Source organism: Aythya ferina (assembly GCF_964211825.1).
Source record: "Aythya ferina genome assembly, chromosome: 12".
Lineage (NCBI taxonomy): Eukaryota > Metazoa > Chordata > Aves > Anseriformes > Anatidae > Aythya > Aythya ferina.
Genome location: NC_140308.1, coordinates 20,594,561 through 20,615,239, shown reverse-complemented (window position 1 = coordinate 20,615,239; position 20,679 = coordinate 20,594,561). Strand labels below are relative to the sequence as shown.

General features: G+C 41.1%; 1 protein-coding gene and 1 long non-coding RNA gene across 7 annotated transcripts in view; one reads left to right on the top strand and one right to left on the bottom strand.

Moving 5' to 3' along the window:
• Positions 1-14,018, top strand: part of LOC311443148 — a 136,764-nt gene extending 122,746 nt beyond the window's left edge. For both annotated transcript variants that reach the window (XR_014697095.1, XR_014697096.1), the window contains exons 2-4: positions 5,263-5,555; positions 9,534-9,604; positions 12,431-14,018. This is a non-coding gene — a long non-coding RNA (uncharacterized lncRNA). The remainder of the gene's footprint in view (positions 1-5,262; positions 5,556-9,533; positions 9,605-12,430) is intronic.
• Positions 14,019-17,872: 3,854 nt separating this feature from the next.
• The window catches only part of LOC311443160 (uncharacterized protein), a 34,035-nt gene continuing 31,228 nt past the window's right edge, over positions 17,873-20,679 (bottom strand). For all 5 annotated transcript variants that reach the window (XR_014697105.1, XM_084533114.1, XM_084533115.1 and 2 more), the window contains one exon: positions 17,873-19,305. Coding sequence is in view for 4 of the 5 variants with exons in the window: in XM_084533114.1 (XP_084389240.1) it covers positions 19,123-19,305 (183 nt within the window). In the remaining variant the exon portion in view is untranslated. The remainder of the gene's footprint in view (positions 19,306-20,679) is intronic.

The following is a 20,679-nucleotide window of genomic DNA, read 5'->3' as shown; positions in this document are numbered from 1 at the left end:
CACAGGTCTACCCAAAATTTTAGACCATGTGACTACATGTAAGTGCATAGTCCAATCACTTTTTTAAATTCAGACAGGCTTGGTGCAGTGACTACATCCCTGGGGAGCCTGTTCCAGTGTGCAACCACCCACTCGGTGAAGAACCTCTTCCTGATGTCCAGCCTAAACTTCCCCTGCCTCAGCTTAACACTGTTCCCGTGGGTCCTATCACTGGTGTTTACAGAGAATAGGTCACCTGCCTCTCCACTCCCCCTTGTGAGGAAGTTGTAGACCGCAATGAGGTCCCCCCTCAGCCTCCTCGTCTCCAGGCTGAACAGGCCCAGTGCCCTCAGCCACTCCTCATACATGTATGTCTTCCCCTCTAGGCCCTTCACCATCTTCGTCACCGTCCTCTGAACACTCTCCAACAGTTTAATGTCCTTCTTGTACTGTGGTGCCCAGAACTGCACACAGTACTCAAGGTGAGGCCACACCAGCACAGAGTAGAGTGGGACAATCACATCCCTCGACTGACTAGTGATGCTGTGCTTGATGCACCCCAGGATACAGTTGGCCCTCCTGGCTGCCAGGGCACCCTGCTGGCTCATATTCTACTTGCTGTCAACCACAACCCGCAGATCCCTCTCTGAGGACCTGCTCTCCAGCGTCTCGTCGCCCAGTCTGTACATATAGCCATGGTTGCCCCGTCCCAGGTGCAGCACTTGCTCTTGTTAAACTTCATGTGGTTGGTGATTGCCCAGCTCTCCAATCTGTCCAGGTACCCTCATCAGAGTCTACAACTCCTCCAAGTTTGGTGTCATTGGCAAATTTGCTCAGAACACCTTCTAGTCCTAAATCCAAATCATTTATAAAGACATTGAAGAGGACTGGCCCTAAAATGGAGCCTTGAGGGACCCCACTAGTGACCATATGCCAGCCAGATGTGGCCCCATTTACCACAATCCTTTGAGCCCTGCCCATCAGCCAATTGCTCACCCATAATATGATGTTTTTGTTAAGTTGTATGCTGGACACTTTGTCCAGTAGGATCCTATGGGAAACCATGGCAAAAGCCTTGCTGAAGTCCAAAAAGATCACATCAGCTGGTTTCCCTTGACTGACTAGAGGGGTGATCTTATCATAAAAGGAAATCAAATTTGTTAGGCAGGACCTACCCCTCATGAACCCATGTTGGCTGGGACCAATGACAGCATTGTCCCCCAGGTGTGCCTCAATAACTTCAAGAATCATCTTCTCCATAATTCTACCAGGCACTGACATGAGACTGACAGGCCTGTAATTGCTAGGGTCTTCTTTCTTACCCTGCTTGAAAGTTAGCACAACGTTTGCCAGCTTCTAGTCTACTGGGACCTCTCCAGATTCCCAAGATCGTTGAAAAATAATTGCGAGAGGTCCCGCGATGACATCAGCCAGCTCTTTAAGCACCCTGGGATGAATCCCGTCCGGACCCATGGACTTATATGGATCCAGGTGGAGCAGCAAATCCTGCACATGTTCAGGGTCGGTTGGAAGTTTGTCATTCCCACTGTCATGGTCCTCCTGCTCAGGGCACCCTGGGTCCCAAAGCCCATCATCAGCGTTGAACGCAGAGGTGAAGAAGGCATTAAACATCTCTGCCTTGCTTATGTCATCGTCTATTGAGGAGACCTTCCCCATCAAGTAGTGGACCTATGTTTTCTTTGGTCCTCCTTTTTCCATTCATATATCTAAAAAACATTTTTTATTGTCTCCCACAGACATGGTCAGCTTCAACTCTAGTTGGGTTTTGGCCACATGAATTTTCTCCCTACAAACACGAACAGCATCCCTGTATTCCTTCCTCGTCGCCTGACCCTCCTTCCATCACCTGTACACTTTCTTTTTTCACTTAAGCTCCAGTAGAAGATCCCTGGTCAGCCAGGCCTGCCTTCTGCCCCACCTGCCTGACTTCCAATATTTTGGAATTGCCTGATCTTGTGCTTTTAGGTGTGCTTTTAGTGCTTAAAGATTGACCATCACTGATGGACACCAATGCCTTCAAAAGCAGTTTCCCAGGGGACCTTGCTGACTCGTTCCCTGAGCAACCTGAAGTCTGCTTTCCCCATATCCAGGGCTGAAGTTTTGGTGGCTGTTTTCCTTCCATCATCATAAATTCTAAACTCAACCACTTCATGGTCACTATGACCAAGATGGCTGCCAATTGACATGTCTCCCACAAGACCCTTTCTGTTCTCCAGCAACAGATCTAGGAGGCACCTTTCCTAGTTAGCTCCCTTAGCACCTGCACCAAGAAGTTATCATCTAGGTGCTTTATGAACCTCCTGGACTTGCTCGTGTCAGCCGTGTGGTGATCCCATTTGACATCTGGCAAGTTGAAATCCCCCATAAGGACAATGGGAGTTGATCTCGAGGCATCTCTTAGTTCTGCAAAGAATAATTCATCAGCATTGTTATCCTTGCTGGGTGGTCTGTAATAAACTCCCACTACGGCATCCCCTTTATTTGTTCATCCATTAATCCTTACCCAGAGGCTCTCAACTTTGCCATCGCCAACTTGAAGTTCCACGCAGTCCAGCCCATGCTTCACATACATCAGCACCCTGCCACCTTGCCTACCCTGCCTGTCCCTCCTGAAGAGCCTGTAACCATCTATTGCAGCACACAAGCCACAGTACTCATCCCACCAGGTTTTGCGTATGCCGATGATGTTGTAGCTGTGGGACTGGGCCAAGACTTCTAGCTCGTCCATTTTATTCCTCATACTGCGTGTGGTTGTGTAAAAGCACTTCAAACGCGCCTCCCTACATGCAGCACCTTGTGGAGCTGACCGAAGGACCACACTGGCACATAGTCCCTCTGATTCTGGGGCACCATCCCTTAGCTCATCATTGGCATGCCTGGTTTTATCCTCTTCCCCCTTCAACTCTAGTTTAAAGACCTATCTATCGGCCCTGCCAACTCCTGAGCAAAAATCCTTACCCCACTCTGAGAGAGGCGCATCCCATCTGGTGACAGCAGGCCCAGTGTTATGTAGACCTTCCTGTGATCAAAGAACCCAAAGTTCTGCCGGCTGCACCAGTCCCAAAGCCACTCTCACAAGCATCTTCTCCTCCTTGAGCTGCTTTCCCCATAGCTTGCGTGGCTCCTGAGCATCCAGCAAAGCCTTTCAGGTCCGAATGATTCAGACATCCATCTGCATAGCCTCCAAAAAGAATGAAAAGCAGAAATGTAAGCAAAAATGAGCCTGAAAGACTAATCTGTGTTGCAGCAGGTGGTGGACTGCTGAAGAGGCCAGCAGCACTCACTATTGCAGGTGGGACAGATCAGGCACCTGCACATCCTCTGCCATGGACTAACACATCACCTCAAGGGGCCAGGAGCAACATCAGTAGGGACCGTTGCCTCCTTCCTTGTTAATGAAACAGCTCGTTTCAGGGATTTTGTTTTGGAAGAGAACAAACAGAAATGATCATCAAATGTTACTTTGCATGTGTGTATATCACTGGAGTGCTCGAGCTGCTCTAATGTGATCTCATACATCAGAGTCAAGAGGGATTAACAGCTCTGTCAAATGCCATCAGTGAGAACTGTGTATGTACAGTCAGCTCCTTTGGAAACACTTCTGAGCAGACCAAGTTTAATTCAAATAGTTTTAAAAAACATCCCCAATTGTTATAAATAGGAGAGTCCCTGGAGAAGCAGATGTTAGTCCTACCAAATGCAGTAAAACATATTAAGAAAAAAATCATAAATACGGGTAAAGTTTACTTAGAATATTTAGAATAGAATATTTGCTAGAGAAAGACTGAAAAATTAACTGTGGATGTCATTTGGTGCTTTAAAATACTATCATGTGTGTCATTAAAAAAGAAATATTCTCCTAAATGTCTGTTATTTAGTTTTGAAATGAAAAATATCAAATAGTTAAACTTTATTATGTGTAAAATTGTTTTTAGATTATGATGTAAACGTTACATACAAAAAAGCAAACTTTAAAAGCAAGGATAAGCAGCTTGCTTCAGAAATATTAAGAACACCAAAACCAAACATGTTTTTAAGCTGATCTGAATGCAGCAAGGACCATATGCCATTGCCCTTGAGGAGGGACGCCAAGATCACTGGGGCTACAAGCCCTGCTTCTACTGTGAAGAACCATGTGGATCTTTGAAATTCCCTGGGTATAATGCAAAGGGGCCTTCTGCCTGGTGCGGCTCCCACGTAGCAAGAAGTCCTGGTTTAACCTGCTGAAGAACAGTTAAGGGGACACAGCTCTGCTTCGCTCCCAAGCAGCAACTCGTGCTCAAGGAGCTTAAAGAAATACAGCAGAGTATATGGCAGTGGAAAGTCCACTACCTTTTCCTGCCATGCAGATTCCAGCAAAGGCTTGCACCCCATATATAATAAAATAAAATTTCCTGAAAAGGGAAAGAGTTTTGTTTAAAATGCTGGTCATGCCTCTTCATGTCTCAAAGGAGTCTAGCACCAAGCTTACTCTAGTTAAAGTTGTGTTAAAAGTAGTACATTTGCTTGCTAAATGTAATCCTTCAAAATAAACCAAGTTCTAGAGATACAATGGTAAAAGAGCAATATCCCATGACAAATTTTGTATCTTCCTGGGCTGATTTTTTATGCTATCCTTCTGGAAATGACTGAGATGAGCTATGTTCGTGTAACAGTATGTGCACACTGACCTCCAAATGCTGATTATGGTGTCATTAAACCAAAAGAACAGTTCATCAGGTAATCAGGTCTTGATTACTTGCAGCAACATCACTGTAGAGGTGACTGGTCCCTTGCTGACCAGCTAAATCCCTTGCTTTCTTTATGTTTTCTGTAGGCCTTGGTAGCTGATCTATTGCTTTTATAGACTCATACTTACAATCTGTCATTCACATAGCTATCACAAAAGAGCACTACAGCACCCGTAACTTTTTGGCAAGTAGGCCACCAAAGACAACATTAACTAACCAGAAAGCAGAGGTATTAATGGCATGTAAGCAGTGTCAAAACAGTTGAGGTTACATGGCATATTATCAAAGCATGAATAAATCTTTAGTGTTCTTTAATTTTGCTAAGATTTTTTTTACTTCAGAACTCTTATGTGCCAAATGGAACATACAATTACTCTATCTAAATAGTGACAACCTAGACCAGTAAACTGCACTGTTACATGAATGAGGGATTAACTGTTGCAAATGTGTGGTGGCATGAAGGTAGCCATGAGGAGTCAGCGATCCTAAAGAAGAATATTATTCCAAATTGACCTTGCTTGTTCCTTTGCAGGTAGCCAGTACTGTTCACATCACATTACAACAGGATGCTTATGAGCTCATCAAGAGAAGACTGCAGTAGGTCATGTGCCTTGTAAAACAGATGCTTCAGTGCAAACATACAAAGGATATGCCTGGTCTGAAGAGTTGCTGAGAACGTCACAGAGTCCTGCTGTGGCTTGTGGCCCGTTTACTGTCCATGGATTCATGCACCCACTCATCCCTCCAGCCACCTGTCTTGCAACATTTTGATGTATGTACCCAGAAACTGCTGGTAGGATGGCAGCCATCAGCTTCCAAAGCCAGGTATTATTATTATTATTATTATTATTATTATTATTATTATTATTATTATTATTATTATTATCATCATCATCATCATCATCATCATCATCATCATCATCATCATCATCATTATTATCATTATCATTATTATTATTATCATTATTATTTCCTTTTAACAGGAAAATTGTATGTTCTATCCACTCTACAGTCTAAATCAAACTGCAGGATGCTAATAAAAGAAGTCATGACTAACAGATTAAATTTCTTCTGTATTAGCCTTAAACTTGGTGGTGAGATTTATCAGAGCCTCAGATTCTTAGCTTTAAACAGAAAAAGTATTCCAGATCAAATTTTGATAACAGATCTACTGTTGTTCAACAGCATAAGAAAAGCCCCGAAGTGCAAGAAACTTGAATCACCTGGCCCTGAACTTTGCTTATACCATGCCAAAATATTGTTATCTATCATATTTGGCACCTTTCTTTATCTGACAGTTCACAATTAATTCAGCTGCAAGGCTTTTTCTAATATCCTGTATTCTACTGGAGTTTAAAAAGTCAATGTCTATGCTTTTATTAAGGTTCAAAGACTTTAATTACTATTTATGACCTTAAAATAGTATTGAAATTTTAGCTTTCCGAACATTAATTATACAATGCATAATTAAACCCCAGGAGTGCTTTTAAGTGACATTTGTTGGGTGTTATGAATCAGACCTTGTGGCTGCAGGGATCTGAGGACAGCAGCAGGCTTCAGCAGGACAAACAGGGAGAGCCACCGGTCCCATGGCACGTAGCTGGATGGCAGCAGGAAGACTGCACAGATCCACCATGGAGGGGATGCATGCGAGTCAATTTCCATTTATATTCAACTACATTGTGGAAAAGACTTTGTGTGTGAATGTCTCCATGATACCACTCACTAAGGCAGACATAAACATAATTATTTTCCTTAGAACCCAGATATATACGGTCAGAACGGTGCTAAAGGGTTTCCTTAGCCAGGGGAGACAGGCTCTCTAAATCATCTTTGTTTTACAGCATCATGTGTTATTTCAACTATTAATGAAAATACACTGGTTAATGTTATTTAAAATGCATTTAGTATAAAGGCTGCATATGAAACAATGTCAAAAGGAAAACAAAAATCAAAATAATCATAAAAGCCAGCTTTCTTGGAGAAATATTGCATTGGATTTATGAAAGAAAGGCAGGCTTGATATGTTTAGAGGATTTTAATGAATAAATGCTATTCCTATTTATTATTTACTACTTTCAAAATTTAATGAATAGTCCTGGTGATAATTTCTTTATTTCTGTATTTATAGAAATACAGCAGTTCATACATACTGAACTGTGTTATTATCTACACATGTTCCACCTTTCTGTAAATACAGAAATTTGGTGTTTGCCAGCAGAACTATTCATTACAATTTGAAAGTGGATAAATAATGAATAGCAATGCCATTTCTTCATTAAAATTCTACAAAAGGAAAATATATATTCGTTATTCCTTTCATGAATTTGGCCCATTGAAGGTTCATAAATAATTGTGCTTCACAATTGTGTCTAATTAGCAGAGAACTTAATCCACGGCATCCAAAAGCCTGAAGCAAAGAGAGGGATTTTTTGTTGTTGTTTTATTTCTCATTCTCGGTGGCAACTGTCTAATTTTCTGAATGCACCTTTGCTGATAACACAAAATGACTCATCTTCAAAGATCAGTTACGTGTATACTTTTTTGCCCCAGATCCGCTCTTTTAAGTACCGCGTTCATAACCACTGTCCTCATCACATTTAAGACAAGCTCAACAGGAAATCAGCAGTACAGTAGTGAATAAAAAATCTTAAAAATACTTCTCAAAATACTCAGAGAGGCTTGTTCTCAAATGTGAGCTTTCCTGAGTGCCATGTCACTGTAGGAATGTCTCTCCAACAAATAGCACGTATGTCCTGGAGTAAGCTCAAGCAGCAGCAGCAGCTGTGGTGAAAACCTTGTGCCCAAGGTAGGCTCTTCCCAGGCAGCCTGGTAGAGTACCATCACACAGGCAGTACCGCAGCCCATGTTCTTTCCCTGCACTGGCTTCAACATCAATATACAAAATAAACTGACCATATTGTTAATGAGCATTTCCCCAACAATGCACCCTGAAGAGCCGTTAGAGAATGATTTATATTTAGCTGTCCCCCTTTGCTGTATAGTCTATTTTACTAGAGACTGGATGATGTAAAATAGAGACAGACATATTAAATGTTGCATATTGTTCGGCTTTTGGTATCCCTAGTTTCTGTGGTGCTTATCACATGCCTATATAGCTGCTCCCACTGAGATTCCTAGGCAGGTTTGATAAAAATCCTAAATGCATTGGTTGTTTTTGTCTCTTTTCAAACTAGTTAGTTGCCAGTAATGCTGTTAGCTTTGTTCTTTGTACATTTTCAGCAGTGCTTAAGCCCATACTTTAACTGATTTGATGTTATCTGATTCCTAAACCATTGCCAGCTATGAAACATCTAAGTCTGTTATGAATAGTCGTTTAAACAACCAGTACTTCTTTATGAGACGCCAGCAGGTTATTTGATTATATTACAATCACATGCCTTGCAGTTGAACTTTACTGTTGCCAATGAAAAGCAGAGGAGGGGGAGAAGGAAAGGGAAATGAATCTTTGCTTTTCTTGGTGTCCTTTGTAACTCATACAACTCATACAGTAAGGACACTAGACAATGTCCTCATTGAATTTATGCCATCAAACTATTTAACACAAAGCATGATATATTTTTAACTGGCCTTGTCTTAGAAAACAAAGACAGACTCCAACAGATTTCTTAAGTGAAAGCCTCTTGTATCACAGCTTCAATAAAATAAACATCTCTCTTGTTTTTCCTCTTTATCCTTTACAAAGACCAAAGGAAAGACTAAAGACAGGCTCCCTGATGGAACAAATTTAACTAAAATAACCATAGCCTGGTTTTAGAAATATATCAACTCCTTCCAAATGTAGAAAATAGCAAAATAAATGCTGTTTTGTCATCATAATTCAACCCTGAGAAATTCATGTCCTCATACAAAAAAAAAAACACAACAACCCTATGAATTAAAATGATCAGATCTTTCAACATAAGTGCTAGAGAAAGTTATGTAGGGAAAGGTCAGGTATTAAATACAGAGGCAGGTTTCCATTCCCAGTGCTGCCACAGACATCCAGAACGACACCAGGCAAGTCGGGGATTTTTTAGTTACCTGCTCCCCCCTAACAAAATCTATAGCCATGAGTTAAATCCTGATGGCTTATAAAATGCATCCAGAGAGTCAGGCACAGAGAATAATAAGTGAAAAGCTGCCTAATATAACATAAATCTAAAAAATGCAGTCACCCTTGGGCATAATAAAATGGGCATAATAGTATTCTCCTACCTCACAGAGTTCTATCAGCATATATTTACAAATGCATAGGTTCATAAAGACTACAGAAACAGTTTTGGAGACCCTTGTGTTATGTCACTGTCACTGAACAAATCCTGGCATTGCCTGTCCCTGGCACGAGTAGTGAGCTTAGGATGTGCCAGGAAAAGTGCTTATAATTTACTGCTCTCCCAACTTACTGTTTAAACGTTGTTTTTTTTTTTTTTTTTTTTTTTTTGTTTTGTTTTGTTTTTTTTTTTTGTTTTGTTTTGTTTTTGCCTTTTTTTTTTTTTTTTTTTTTAACTCAGCACTATTAGTCCATCCATAAGAGTGCAAGAATCATATCTTGGGATCTGGTTGGCAAGAAAACCATAGTGTTTCCTCATGTTTTTTCCATGGTCCTCACACTGCAGCATTCTCTAAGTTTGGGAGTTATCTGTAGTACCTTAGAAACCTGAATTCAGCAACATGGATTTGGTGTTTTTCTTTCTGTCAGGCCTCTGAACAAAAAAAAACAACGTCTAAATGCTTGGCATTGTCTAAATTCTCAGAGCACAAATTCATATGTCTTCACTTATATGTCCTTTGTGTCCACAGACATTTGCAAAGTGGTAAAATATCTGCAAAAGTGATTTCCCATCTGAACACGCTGTGACCTGGATGCACATGTAGGTATATTGCTATAATTTTTGCAACCTAGGTGCAGAGAGTTGAAAATATGCCCCTGGTGACCAGTCATTAACGAAACTGAAATGAGGACAGCTTCATGTAAGAGGCTTTCTGAATGCCTTGAAATATACTCAGCATATTTTAAATGGCTTTAATTCTACAGTACTTTTAATATAACCCTTTAAACATGAGGGAACACAAAGGGAAGGTTAATTGGAATGGCTAATTAAACATAGTGAAGTTAAAGAACTGGAACACTGGGATTTTGTTTTGATATTTAGCAACATCTTATAACCCTAAGGACATTGATTTAGCCTAAGGTCTGGTATCTTTATAAATTGCAACATAGCCTGGAGCCCCAAAGGAGAGAGAAAAAGGGTCGAGTGCTTGTAACAACAGATTCCCAAAGGAGCCCTGATAACAATTATAACCAACATGATTATTTGTGTTACTTAAAAAATAAATCCATCTCTCAGGTTTTAGTCATTTTCTACTGATTAACTAGGACATGAAAACAGTGAGACAAAATCTGCAACAAAAGCACATCAGATCCCAGGATCCAAAGGACACAAATCCATATGTCAAGACTACCCTGCGTGGCTCTGCAGCCACGAACTACATTTTGCCCTGGATAATCCCAGTACAGTCTAAAACATTCCCCAGATGTGTCAACTACTAATAAAAAATAATGCTTCTCTGGACTTCCTCAGTGGTCTTAGAAGAACTTTCAGACAGTCCGGGAAGTGTAGTTACACTTTTTGTATAGCAGGGAAGATGAACAACACCATACCCAAGTCATAGCTGGCAGAGAGAAATATGAAAGAAGTGATGATGTCCAGATCTGTTCCTCACTGTTGAAGTGCCTGTGCCTTGTGTTCTGCTGTGGTTTTTATGTCAGCATCACAGACAGCAGAGCAGAAACTACCAGAGAGCACTACCAGGTTAGAAATGGTGGCGCCATACCAGTGGGATCATCTGCCTTACAGTTTTTCTGGCTTTGGGACCAGCTTCACTTCCATACAAAGCACAGTGCAGGAATCTGTGCTGGACAACAGCCTGGTTGCCATGTCTCCTGTTATTAAACCAGGAGCACAAATCAAAGTTGCTGAAGCTCTGTTAGCTTTGTTCAGTGAGCTCCACTGCTGTGAGAGTTGTCCTTACTACACAAAATAAAAGTTTGCTTTAACAAAGTTGTCTTGATGGCCTGCCTAGACATAGCTATAGGCTGCTGAATGCTAAAAACAAATGGAAGGAGTTGTTTCTATATGTTTTCTTTCATTTTAGCTCACTGAGAATTTCCTACAACAGAGCACAGTTCACTCAGTTCACATTTACCTTACCCGTTTCTGTATCACCAAAAGTGAGATCCTAACCATACTTACACTACCCTGTGTACCCAGTGTGAAAAAGAGTTAGTATCTGTTACCATTATTCACGTGGCTGATGCAAAAGTGTATAATCTTTTTAGGAATGCTGACTTCTACTAATTTACAGATACAGTGATCAGATTACTGGATTATTAATGGCATGAGCATGGAAGAGTAATGAGCTATATGAGCATGTTGTTTTAGTTTAGTAGTCGGACGGGAAAAAACAGGAATGTGAAGGATACATATAAAACCTCCTGTACCCAAGCATCAGTGATTACCTTCCTCATGCTACATCCAGGCCCCACCAACGTGATGCATATATTTTGCCCAGACTGGGAAAAGACTAGTAGGTTTGAGCCAATGATCTGGACAGGACAAAAAGAAACCTGACAAAATGAAGCCCTTCCTGGACTACTATGGCAAGATAAGTGGTGGTGCTCTGTGCTCTGCACGTATAAGAGAATTTTATGATGTTAATCAACCTTAAAACCAGCATCATTCTGCTGAGTTCCTGTTCTGATGGTCTGTTTCTACCTTTGTGAAGTCATTAAGCCATGCCAGGGTGGATTGGACCATGTGTGCTCTTCTGTTGGGAAGAATTAGGTTAAGTATTTGCCTCAGATATCTCCAAATCTTGCAAGTGTCAGATTATGGCTCTTACCCTGCTTTTATCCTGAAACTGTTTTAGGAGATCTTGGCCAACAAGTTCCTTTCCCACTCCTACATGAGTCGCACCTAGTACACCCTGCTTATGAAAGATCAGCACCAAAACAAAGAATGGCAAAGCATGGCCTGGCATTCTCACACATCTAATCCTCAGCAGCATCCTCTGGTTTCATTGGAAGACTGCTGGAGTCAGCCTCACAGTGAAAGCAGAAAAGCAGGTCTTTGTGCTTCCTTGAACTCTGAACATTTGGATTTGGGTCAGCTCTGTGAGGCCCGCCACCATCTCTGCAAGGAAGATTTGCTGACAATCTACCTACATTTAGATCCATAATTCCAGTTTCATGAATATAGAGGCAACATTAAATGATTGTATGAAGTTGCAATCCAGTGCTAAAATAGTTTGCAACAAAAGGTATTCAGGCACCAGATACATCTATGAATTCACTGCTTTCATTAATACTTGCAGAATGCTTGAGAGTAGAGAAGGCCTTTATGCACTATATGAAATATTTAAATGGAAACATATTGCCAATAATCAAATATTATGCTCCGAGAAACCTAAATGTAGTCTAAAAATTGAGAACTTACTGCTGAGATGGCAAATAGCTTGTTCTTTATTTCTTGCAAAGTTTTGTCATAGCTTTGCAAAAATACCTGTGAGAAATGTGAAACCTGCCTGCAAAATTCAGCAGGAAAGGGCCACTTCCCAGCTGTCTTTGTTGTCCATTTAGGGGGAAAAAAAATGGTTTTGCAATGATTACTTTCACTTTTTTCCTTTTTTAATTTCAGAGGAGAAGATTCTGCCCTTAAAAGGGTGGTGCAAGTCCAGAACTGCTCTGCTGACTTCACAGAGGTGTAAATGAGAACAAAACAAAGACAATTACTTTTAAATGTATTAATCAGAGCAAGTTAAAAAATAAGAAGAAAATTCTGTTCCCATTTTATACTCAGGTCAGAAATTGGGGGTTTGTTCTCCTTGTTTGCCAGTGCTTCAGAAATAGGAAATAATATCTGAGAATTCTTTTTTCTTTCTTGACAAAGAGCGCTAGTCAAAAATTGGGAACCAGATGGCTGCTTATATATTTCTTTTTTTTTTTTTTTTTTATTTACTGCAATACTAAAGCCACCATAAAAAAAGCAAAGTTGAACAGACAGAGCTAATAATATAATCATTCAAAACACCTGCAAACAGTGCAGATGGGCAATTTCTGTCTGCAAAATCATCAGTGAAAGACCGCCTTCCCATATGGGCAAATCTAGCTGCCTTAGAGCTTCCTAAGCTCTGTCCCTTACCTTAAGAAAACCTGCATTGAGCATATGCAGTTTTTTTATAGCAGAGCAGAAGTGTCTGTATCTGCCTGTTTATTTTAGTTAAACACAACTTACCACACTGATAGCCTTCTATCAGTGTATTTGATTTGCCCATCATATGTCCCAAAAGTGCAGAGACCCTGAAGCAGTAAGGCAAACAGCTTTTATTCAGGCAGAACATTTGCAATTGTTAATGTATATTAACAAACCACCAGCACACAAGTTTTATTCCTTTATGTAAGCAAACAGCTACAGGATCAGGGCTGCTGTTGCTGGGGTGTGTGACCACGTGTCTATCTTACATGTGCGTGAGTTTAATATTGGGCGACAAAATTATTTTCCCCCTTATTAAAAGAAATAAATCCTCCTTCTGCCATCTGTTTGGCATGTCACCCCCAATGCTAACACGGACTGAGAGGTGAGAAAGAACCAGGCCCAGGGTGTCCTGGAGACGATGCCACCCATCCCCGGTGAGGCTGGGCTGGTCGTGTAATGCAAGATCCATTTCACTCATGATCAGGCGTCACAGCAACTCCAGTCCTCAGCCAGCAGGAGCCCCCAGCCACAGAACTGAGTTGGAGCGGCGGCAGGAATGTGGATGGCTTTGCACTGAGCGTATTCCACCATCAGCCCCTGGGACCCCCACCTCCCCACGCCATCCCTGCCCATGTAGGTGAAATGTTCAACTCTGATACCGGTATTACATTTGAGTCTGCATTGTTAAGAAGCCTTCACACTTAAACTTCAGTGTTTTACATGAAAGTCTTATACATAAATTTGATTTTCCTCCAGGATATATGATGTTTAAAAAAAGATAAAAAAGTGTAATTAAACACTGCAAAAATGAAATTAGCAAGGATGTTCCAAGCCAAGCAGATCATCTGTAGTACTACTTTATTCAATGAATTCACCCTCTGTTGTGTCTTTGCTCTCTACGCAATATAAAGAAAGCACAGATCTAACACTTTTTTATTTTAATACTAGCTGTGTACAAAAATAGAAGGCTTAACTACATTTTTACATTGCTGTTCTTGTTAGGTGTGGGTTCCCACACAAACTGCTAAATAAAAAAAAATGATTCTTGTTCCAGAATATCTATGAGATTACTTTGAAATGCCTGTTGTTGGTTATAAGTATTGGTTTTTTTTGTTTGTTTGTTTTTTTTTTAATCCAGAATGGTCACAAAAGCAAGCTCTACTGAAGCACAACTGGTGGGGGAATCCTAACATTTTTATTTTATTTTATTTTATTTTTTTTCCCCTCCTCTTTAAAAAAACAGCCAAAAACTTAAAATAACTGTATCGGCACAAGTCTTCAGCCAGGACATCACAGCGGGCTGTAAGCTTGGATCTGGCTGAGGCAGGGACCTTCTGCCCCTCTGTGCGCAAGGTCTTTCTGGCAGGAGCTCATTGCCATGGCAGGGCCTTAGATTTCATTTTCTTCAAATATGTGCACTACTTGGAAATTTGCTTTGTGTAAATACTTTATGGCAGTGAAATGCAACTTCTTAAATAGCCAGTGACAGAAAGTGAAGGGAACAGAAACCATGCTACAAGGAATGCAACCATTCACAGAAAACACTGCACATTATGTACCTAGTTCTGGGGAACATCATCATTAGGACACCTCACCGGGATGTATGGCATTAGTAGCTCACGTCAATGGTTTAAAATAACTATTTAAAAGATAATAATATGTCATAGGAAGGGAAGGAGTGGGGAGTCCAGGTACAGAAGGACCCAATATCTGCATTATATATCAATACCATCCTGCAGATAAGCCAAGTCTGCTCTCTTAGCAAGAGCTTGGGAGACTGCAGCATTTACTATGCCAGCTCATGTAGGAGGAAAAAGAGATGTAAAGCCTTTGCCAGGGCTTCCTATAGAGCAGTAGGTCCATTATTATCATTAAGCATCTTCCTTTCAAAGTTTCCTGGATTTCCTAAATGTAACATTAATTTTAATAATTGCAAAACCAAGAATACTGCTTCCATGATCGACTGTGTTCCCTGTTTTCCTCCAAGCTAAAACTCTGCTTTCATGTAATACATAAAAGAGCAATATTGCTCTGATGAACTGAGACACATGAAGTATCTAATTAACATTAAAATATTGTCTCTTGTCATTAGCTTCATTTGCACTTTAAGTGTCAGTTCTTGAGAGAGAGGTTCAGAAGCAATGACCTGGCCCTTGCATAAAAAAACACAAGACAGAAAAAAGGAAAAATTCCACTGCAACGTACCATGTTACAGATAAACAGAGCTGTGTTCATTTGTACCAACACTCAAAACAGGGCTCTGTAAAGAGGAAAAGTCCTTCCTTTCGTTCTCTTGGACCCCCAGCTACTCTCCCTGCCCTGGGCCAACAGACAACAATTCAGCCACCAGAGGGGCAGGGTTGCTGGGTGAGGCAAGGCCCAGCTCCTTGCCCTCACCATGCCCTGGTGGATAGTGCCCTTGGGGACAAGACCAACCCAAGAAGCTGCTGCCAGTTGACAAAAACCTGTGCCCTCGACCGCAGGTCCCCCTGCTCCAGCGCCAGGGCTCCCTGAAAACCTGGGGACAGCTGAGCTGGGGGAGAGGTGCAGGCTGGGAGCCACACACAGGAGCTGTGTGTGAAAGGCAAAAATCAGCCCAGAAGGTTAAGAGCAGCGTGGTTGGCTTCTACTTGCTTGGCAAATAAGCCAGCTTGTTGGATCTAATTGATTTATGAAAACAGATAACCTTTTGCAATCATCCTGATGGGAGCAGGAAGGCAAAGGAAGATCATTATTTTCATTTTAAACTGACCAGTTTGTTAATCAGGTTTTGATTATTTATGTTGCTAGGAGGTTTGTGCCAAATGAGAACAGAATTTATTTGTTTATTTGCCTGTTTGTTTGTTTTGTACCACGCACTGAAGTACTCCAGACCCGTCCCCAACTTCTCTTCAGCACATGGGGGTGTGGGCCTCAAAAAGCCGTGTGGAGGGGAGGTGGCCATTTTCCAGCACAACAAGGCGAGGTGGGCTGCATTGGCGTGCTGGGACCTGGGCTTCTGGGCTCTCAGGGTGCTGGGAAGTTGGTCACATTGGAGGGGGGAGCTGAGCCAAGATGCTGAGAGCAGGCGCTCACCGCCAGCCTCCAGCAACCCACACGTGTTCACGCCAGGCTGTGTGTTTCTGGCCTGTCTCTGGTAACACCCTTTAACGTTCAAATATCAGGGCTCTAGGCAAAGAGAGAAATTTTATGGTGAAAAGAAGGGTGCATATTAATTATACAATAAACACCTACCCCATAAACAAAATAAACTTTCATCCCACCATCCCTTTAAAAACACCTGCAAGTTAATTTGGGGTGTTGCTGCCTTCTCTTTATGCTCGGCCTGTTTTACAGGATATTTTTGCAGTTGCTTCTATTTTTGGTGATCCCTGATATCGGAAGGTGGGAGTTTCAAGATGAGACACTGCTCTGTCCCTGTTCCCTTGGCCAGGGAAGGTCTCATCTGCTGCTTGTCCCCAGGGCTGGAGCGAGTCACATTTTGGGGTAGGCAGCCCCATGCTTCTCACCCATGGCTGGAGTGAAGGTACTGGTGCTGCAACAGGCAGGGGAGAGCAGGAGACAATCTGCACATCGTCAGAACCTCATTGCCTGCTGTTACCTGTGATTTCCATGTGCTGAGGCCTCTTTTGCCTAGACATCAGGATTAAATGCCGAAACATGTAAAACTAATTGTATCACCACAATTCCCTTAGTCAGCACACCTCTTGGTTGCATTGCTGTTACTCCTTGCCATTTGTAGGTCAGGATCTAATGGATGAGCTTTACAGGCCTGCATATTTCTTTTTGGAGTTCATTAAAGCCTGAAGCAATTGCACCTTAACATTTCCATGCAATTGCAAATTTGACCTCTGGCAACGGGCCTTGCAAATCGATTCATTTCAAAACCCGTTATGATTTGTTGTCATTGAAAACTTTTGGCGGGGGGAGCGCCCATCTGGGCACCCTGCACAAATCAGCCAGCGGCCGTGAGAGCCTGGAGCAGGGCACAAGGACCAGTAGAAATCTGAAGACGGTTTTGACATTGCTTAAAAGTAGTTAATTATTTAAGAGTCATCAAGTGGTTTTTTATGTGTTAAAAATTGATGGCAAAACAACCAAATGTATCCTATGTTTGGTTAACACCTAAAACTTGACTTTGACCCTCTGGTACTGAGGCAAAGAAATTCACAGTTAAAAAAAATAACATGTCTTTGCAATGCTCTGTGCTTAACTCACACTGTTTTTAAGAGGTCTGTGCACAGTTTTAAGTGCCATATGTCCAGGGTAAGAAAGAAAAACAACAACGAAAATATCTGCTTTTTTTTTTTTTTTTTTTTTTTTTTAAATACTGAAATTTAAATCTTGTAGAATAAATGTAGAATAATGTAATTCTATCTGTAATTCTATCTGGTTATTGGTTTTCATTTTTTATTTTTTATTTTTTATTTTTTTTAAATCTGTTAAAATGTTTAAAGTTTGTGCAGTGCAGACTCCTAAAGCAATGCTGATGGCACAGCGAAGGTGCAACTTGCACATTAAGGAATTTCATTGGTTACAAATAATAATATATTTAACTGCAAAAGTTTATAAGTGCAAACGTAAACCAAACAGGAAATTACATTTATTTTTGGGTGTAGCAGATCTGAAAATCTGCCTTAACCACAGAGCAGACTGGGAACAACTACAAAGTTTGGAAAGAGTCTTGATCTTAAAAGTTTTATTACTTCTCTGAATTTGTGAAGTTTCAGCTTTTAGCCACAGGGATTTATAACACTTTTGTCAGCTGGACCTACAGGGACCTTTAACACAAGTTTATATTCCCTGCATTGGCACTTACAAAGGTGGTCATCTCAGGTAACTTCAGCTAGCGCTGTATCGGAGAGACTTTCCAACATGCATACGTAATTTCATTAAGATTTTATTATTTAAAATGAACGCTGTAGCACCATCCAGAAGGCAGTCAGCTGCACACACATCATTCACTTTACTGCCAAAGCCCTTGGAGAAGTTCTCTGCCCCTCACTGTTCACAGTAATCAATGACTGTACATCATTGCCTTCCTTGGCACATATTACACAGAGCCCTGTGTTCAGTTTCTCAGCTCTGAAAGTATAATAGCACAAGCAGCTTCCAAAGACTTTGAGATGAATAACAGATAACAACTTAATAAACTTATATACATATTTCTAAAACATTTGCTATGTCTGCATTTTGCCTACCAAAGAAGCTTCCCAAATGAAGTTTTTGCACTTTTTATGTTTGGTCCAGGAGAATAAATTGAGATTCATATGACTGAGTAAAATAGTTTATCAAGAGAAACTTTCTTTAATGTGCAGCTATGACAGCATTACAATTTAGTTGAAAATGATAAAGGCAAGCCTTGGTCCATGTCAGTGAAACCAGAGAGATCTGTCCTCCCTGATCCACGGGAAATTTATCAGCACTGTGGCTTTTGTTAAGTCTTTTCAAGCAAGATGTCATGTTTCAGGAATGTAACAGTACTTATCTTGTAGTGAATGCAAACAGAGTTATGAAGTCTACAAATTAAAGTAAAGATGAATATCCTGTTCTTTGGCTAATGTAATGTACAACTTTCTTACTTCCATATCAAAATTTCATGTATTTTAATATACAATAATTATACCAGATAGGATTTCCATCTCAGACTGTGACAAATGTCTGATTACTGTACAATACGGCACCTCCTTGGTCCCCATTGCTGCTCAACAAGGAGGAGGAAATGAACCTTTCTGGCTTCTGGGACCTGGCGGTTCAAAGGTCATCTCTCTGTGGCTTTTAAATGATTGTAAGGCAACTCAGAAGTGTAAAATTGCTGCACAGGAGAGGCTTCCAGCTTGACTGTAAAGCATTGCCAACTCTCAACAGTTCCAGCCTGGTTTGCGTTTGATTTTCCTGCTGTCCCAATGATTTTTTTCTGATTGTGCTGAATGGGGAGCTCGTGAGGAGAGCTGCAGAAATGTAGGACCGGATCATTCAGAGTGTGCACCCTTCCCGTGCACACATTGTGCTGGTGCTGTTGGTAGCTCCTGGCTGCAGATCAGCGGAGATTTGGGTGCATCCGCAGAGCACAATACACTGCTGCAAAGTCCTGGCACTGATGTCCCTGAAGCCCTGGAAGCAGCACAGCCATCTCAGCATGGCAATCCACTTTGGCTAGCTTCCTGGATGCTGCACTGATGCTGCAGATGCTGCTCTAACTTACTAGAAGAACCTGCTTGTTCAGAGCTATCCTGTGATCCTTGCACAATGTTGTCAGGGACTTCTACTGGGTGTATTTTGCAAAAACAAAATCGCCGTATTTTGCAAACTCTCATCTGTGGACATTTTGTAGAGAGAAAACTCAATTATTTGATAATGGCAGTGAGTGGGAAAAAAAAAAAAAAAAAAAAAAAAATAGAGAGAGAGACCACCATTCAAATTCCTGCAGTCCTTTTTCAACCTTTTTTGACTTAACGTGTATCCTTTGGTCAGTGGCTTAACTTCAGTGCCTCACTCATTTATCATTTGTAAAATGGATATATTTGTTTCAACTCCATTGGAGGCAACATGAGGGGCAGCACAGGGATTTAGAGTCACTTAATAACTGCAAAATGGTGAATATAGAGGCAAGGTGCTTGGAAAGAGAAAAATATCTCTTTGGCAGGTGAATAATTTGTTACCTGAAGCCAATGAAAGCTGGAACTGACCTCTTGTGTCAGCTTAGCTATCTGTGTCCATTTGGCTCTAACTAATGTGTGAATATATAAAGATGTGACAGCTAGAGTCCTTTTGAATTTCAGAAAATTCTCTTTCCTGTGGAAGTGAGTTCCACAGTTCAATCACAACATGAGGGAAAGGAACACCTTTTTTACCAGTTTGATACCTGATTAGCATGACTAATGACTAATGACATTTAGAGACCACACGCAGAACCAGCAACCACTTAAATCATATTTTAAGTACGTCCAGTGCATTTTCTCATTCTCTTCCTCTGAAGTACGAACCCTTCAATGGTCTGCATTGGAAGTGCTCAGTCTGAAGGCACCGTGAAGGCTATCCACAATGCAGAACGTGGCTGTGACATTGGTCCCCTAGGAGAAGCGAAGCCACATTGCTTCTCCTGCCTCTGACAGGAATAGCTAACTCGCTCTCATGTCACTAGCTAGAACTGCAGGGACTCTGATTTGAGGGGTGAATTTCTGAGCACTTTCCCTCACCAGAATTCAGTATTTCTGTCTTTCTTTTTTATTAACAGCAACTAAATGAACCTCAAAAATTATCTGAACTGAACGATAACAAAACAAACTAAAATTAGTAACAGCAAACTCATTGCCTAGGGCAACGCTGAACTGATGGCTGACATGATGGTGACAGACAAATCCTTATTCTCATTCTAAATTCTGTCTACTAAATAAATAAACAATGCCATCAATAGCATTTCCAACATTTCATTCACCTCCTGCAACTTTTACACCATTATTGTATTGCCTTTGACTACCTCTATGGCACTGTTCAGTACCAGGGCTGACTCAGAAGTTGTACAGTAGCCAGTGAACTGATGATGGGAGATTGGCTCAGATGGTGTGAAGTACTTGATGGCCAATACCTTATACCAGTTCTTAGCAGAGACCCAGTGCTTGCCCTGTCTTTTATTCTATACCAACCTTTTGCAGTGTCAAAACATTTTTTGTGTAGGTGTTTCCTTGCTC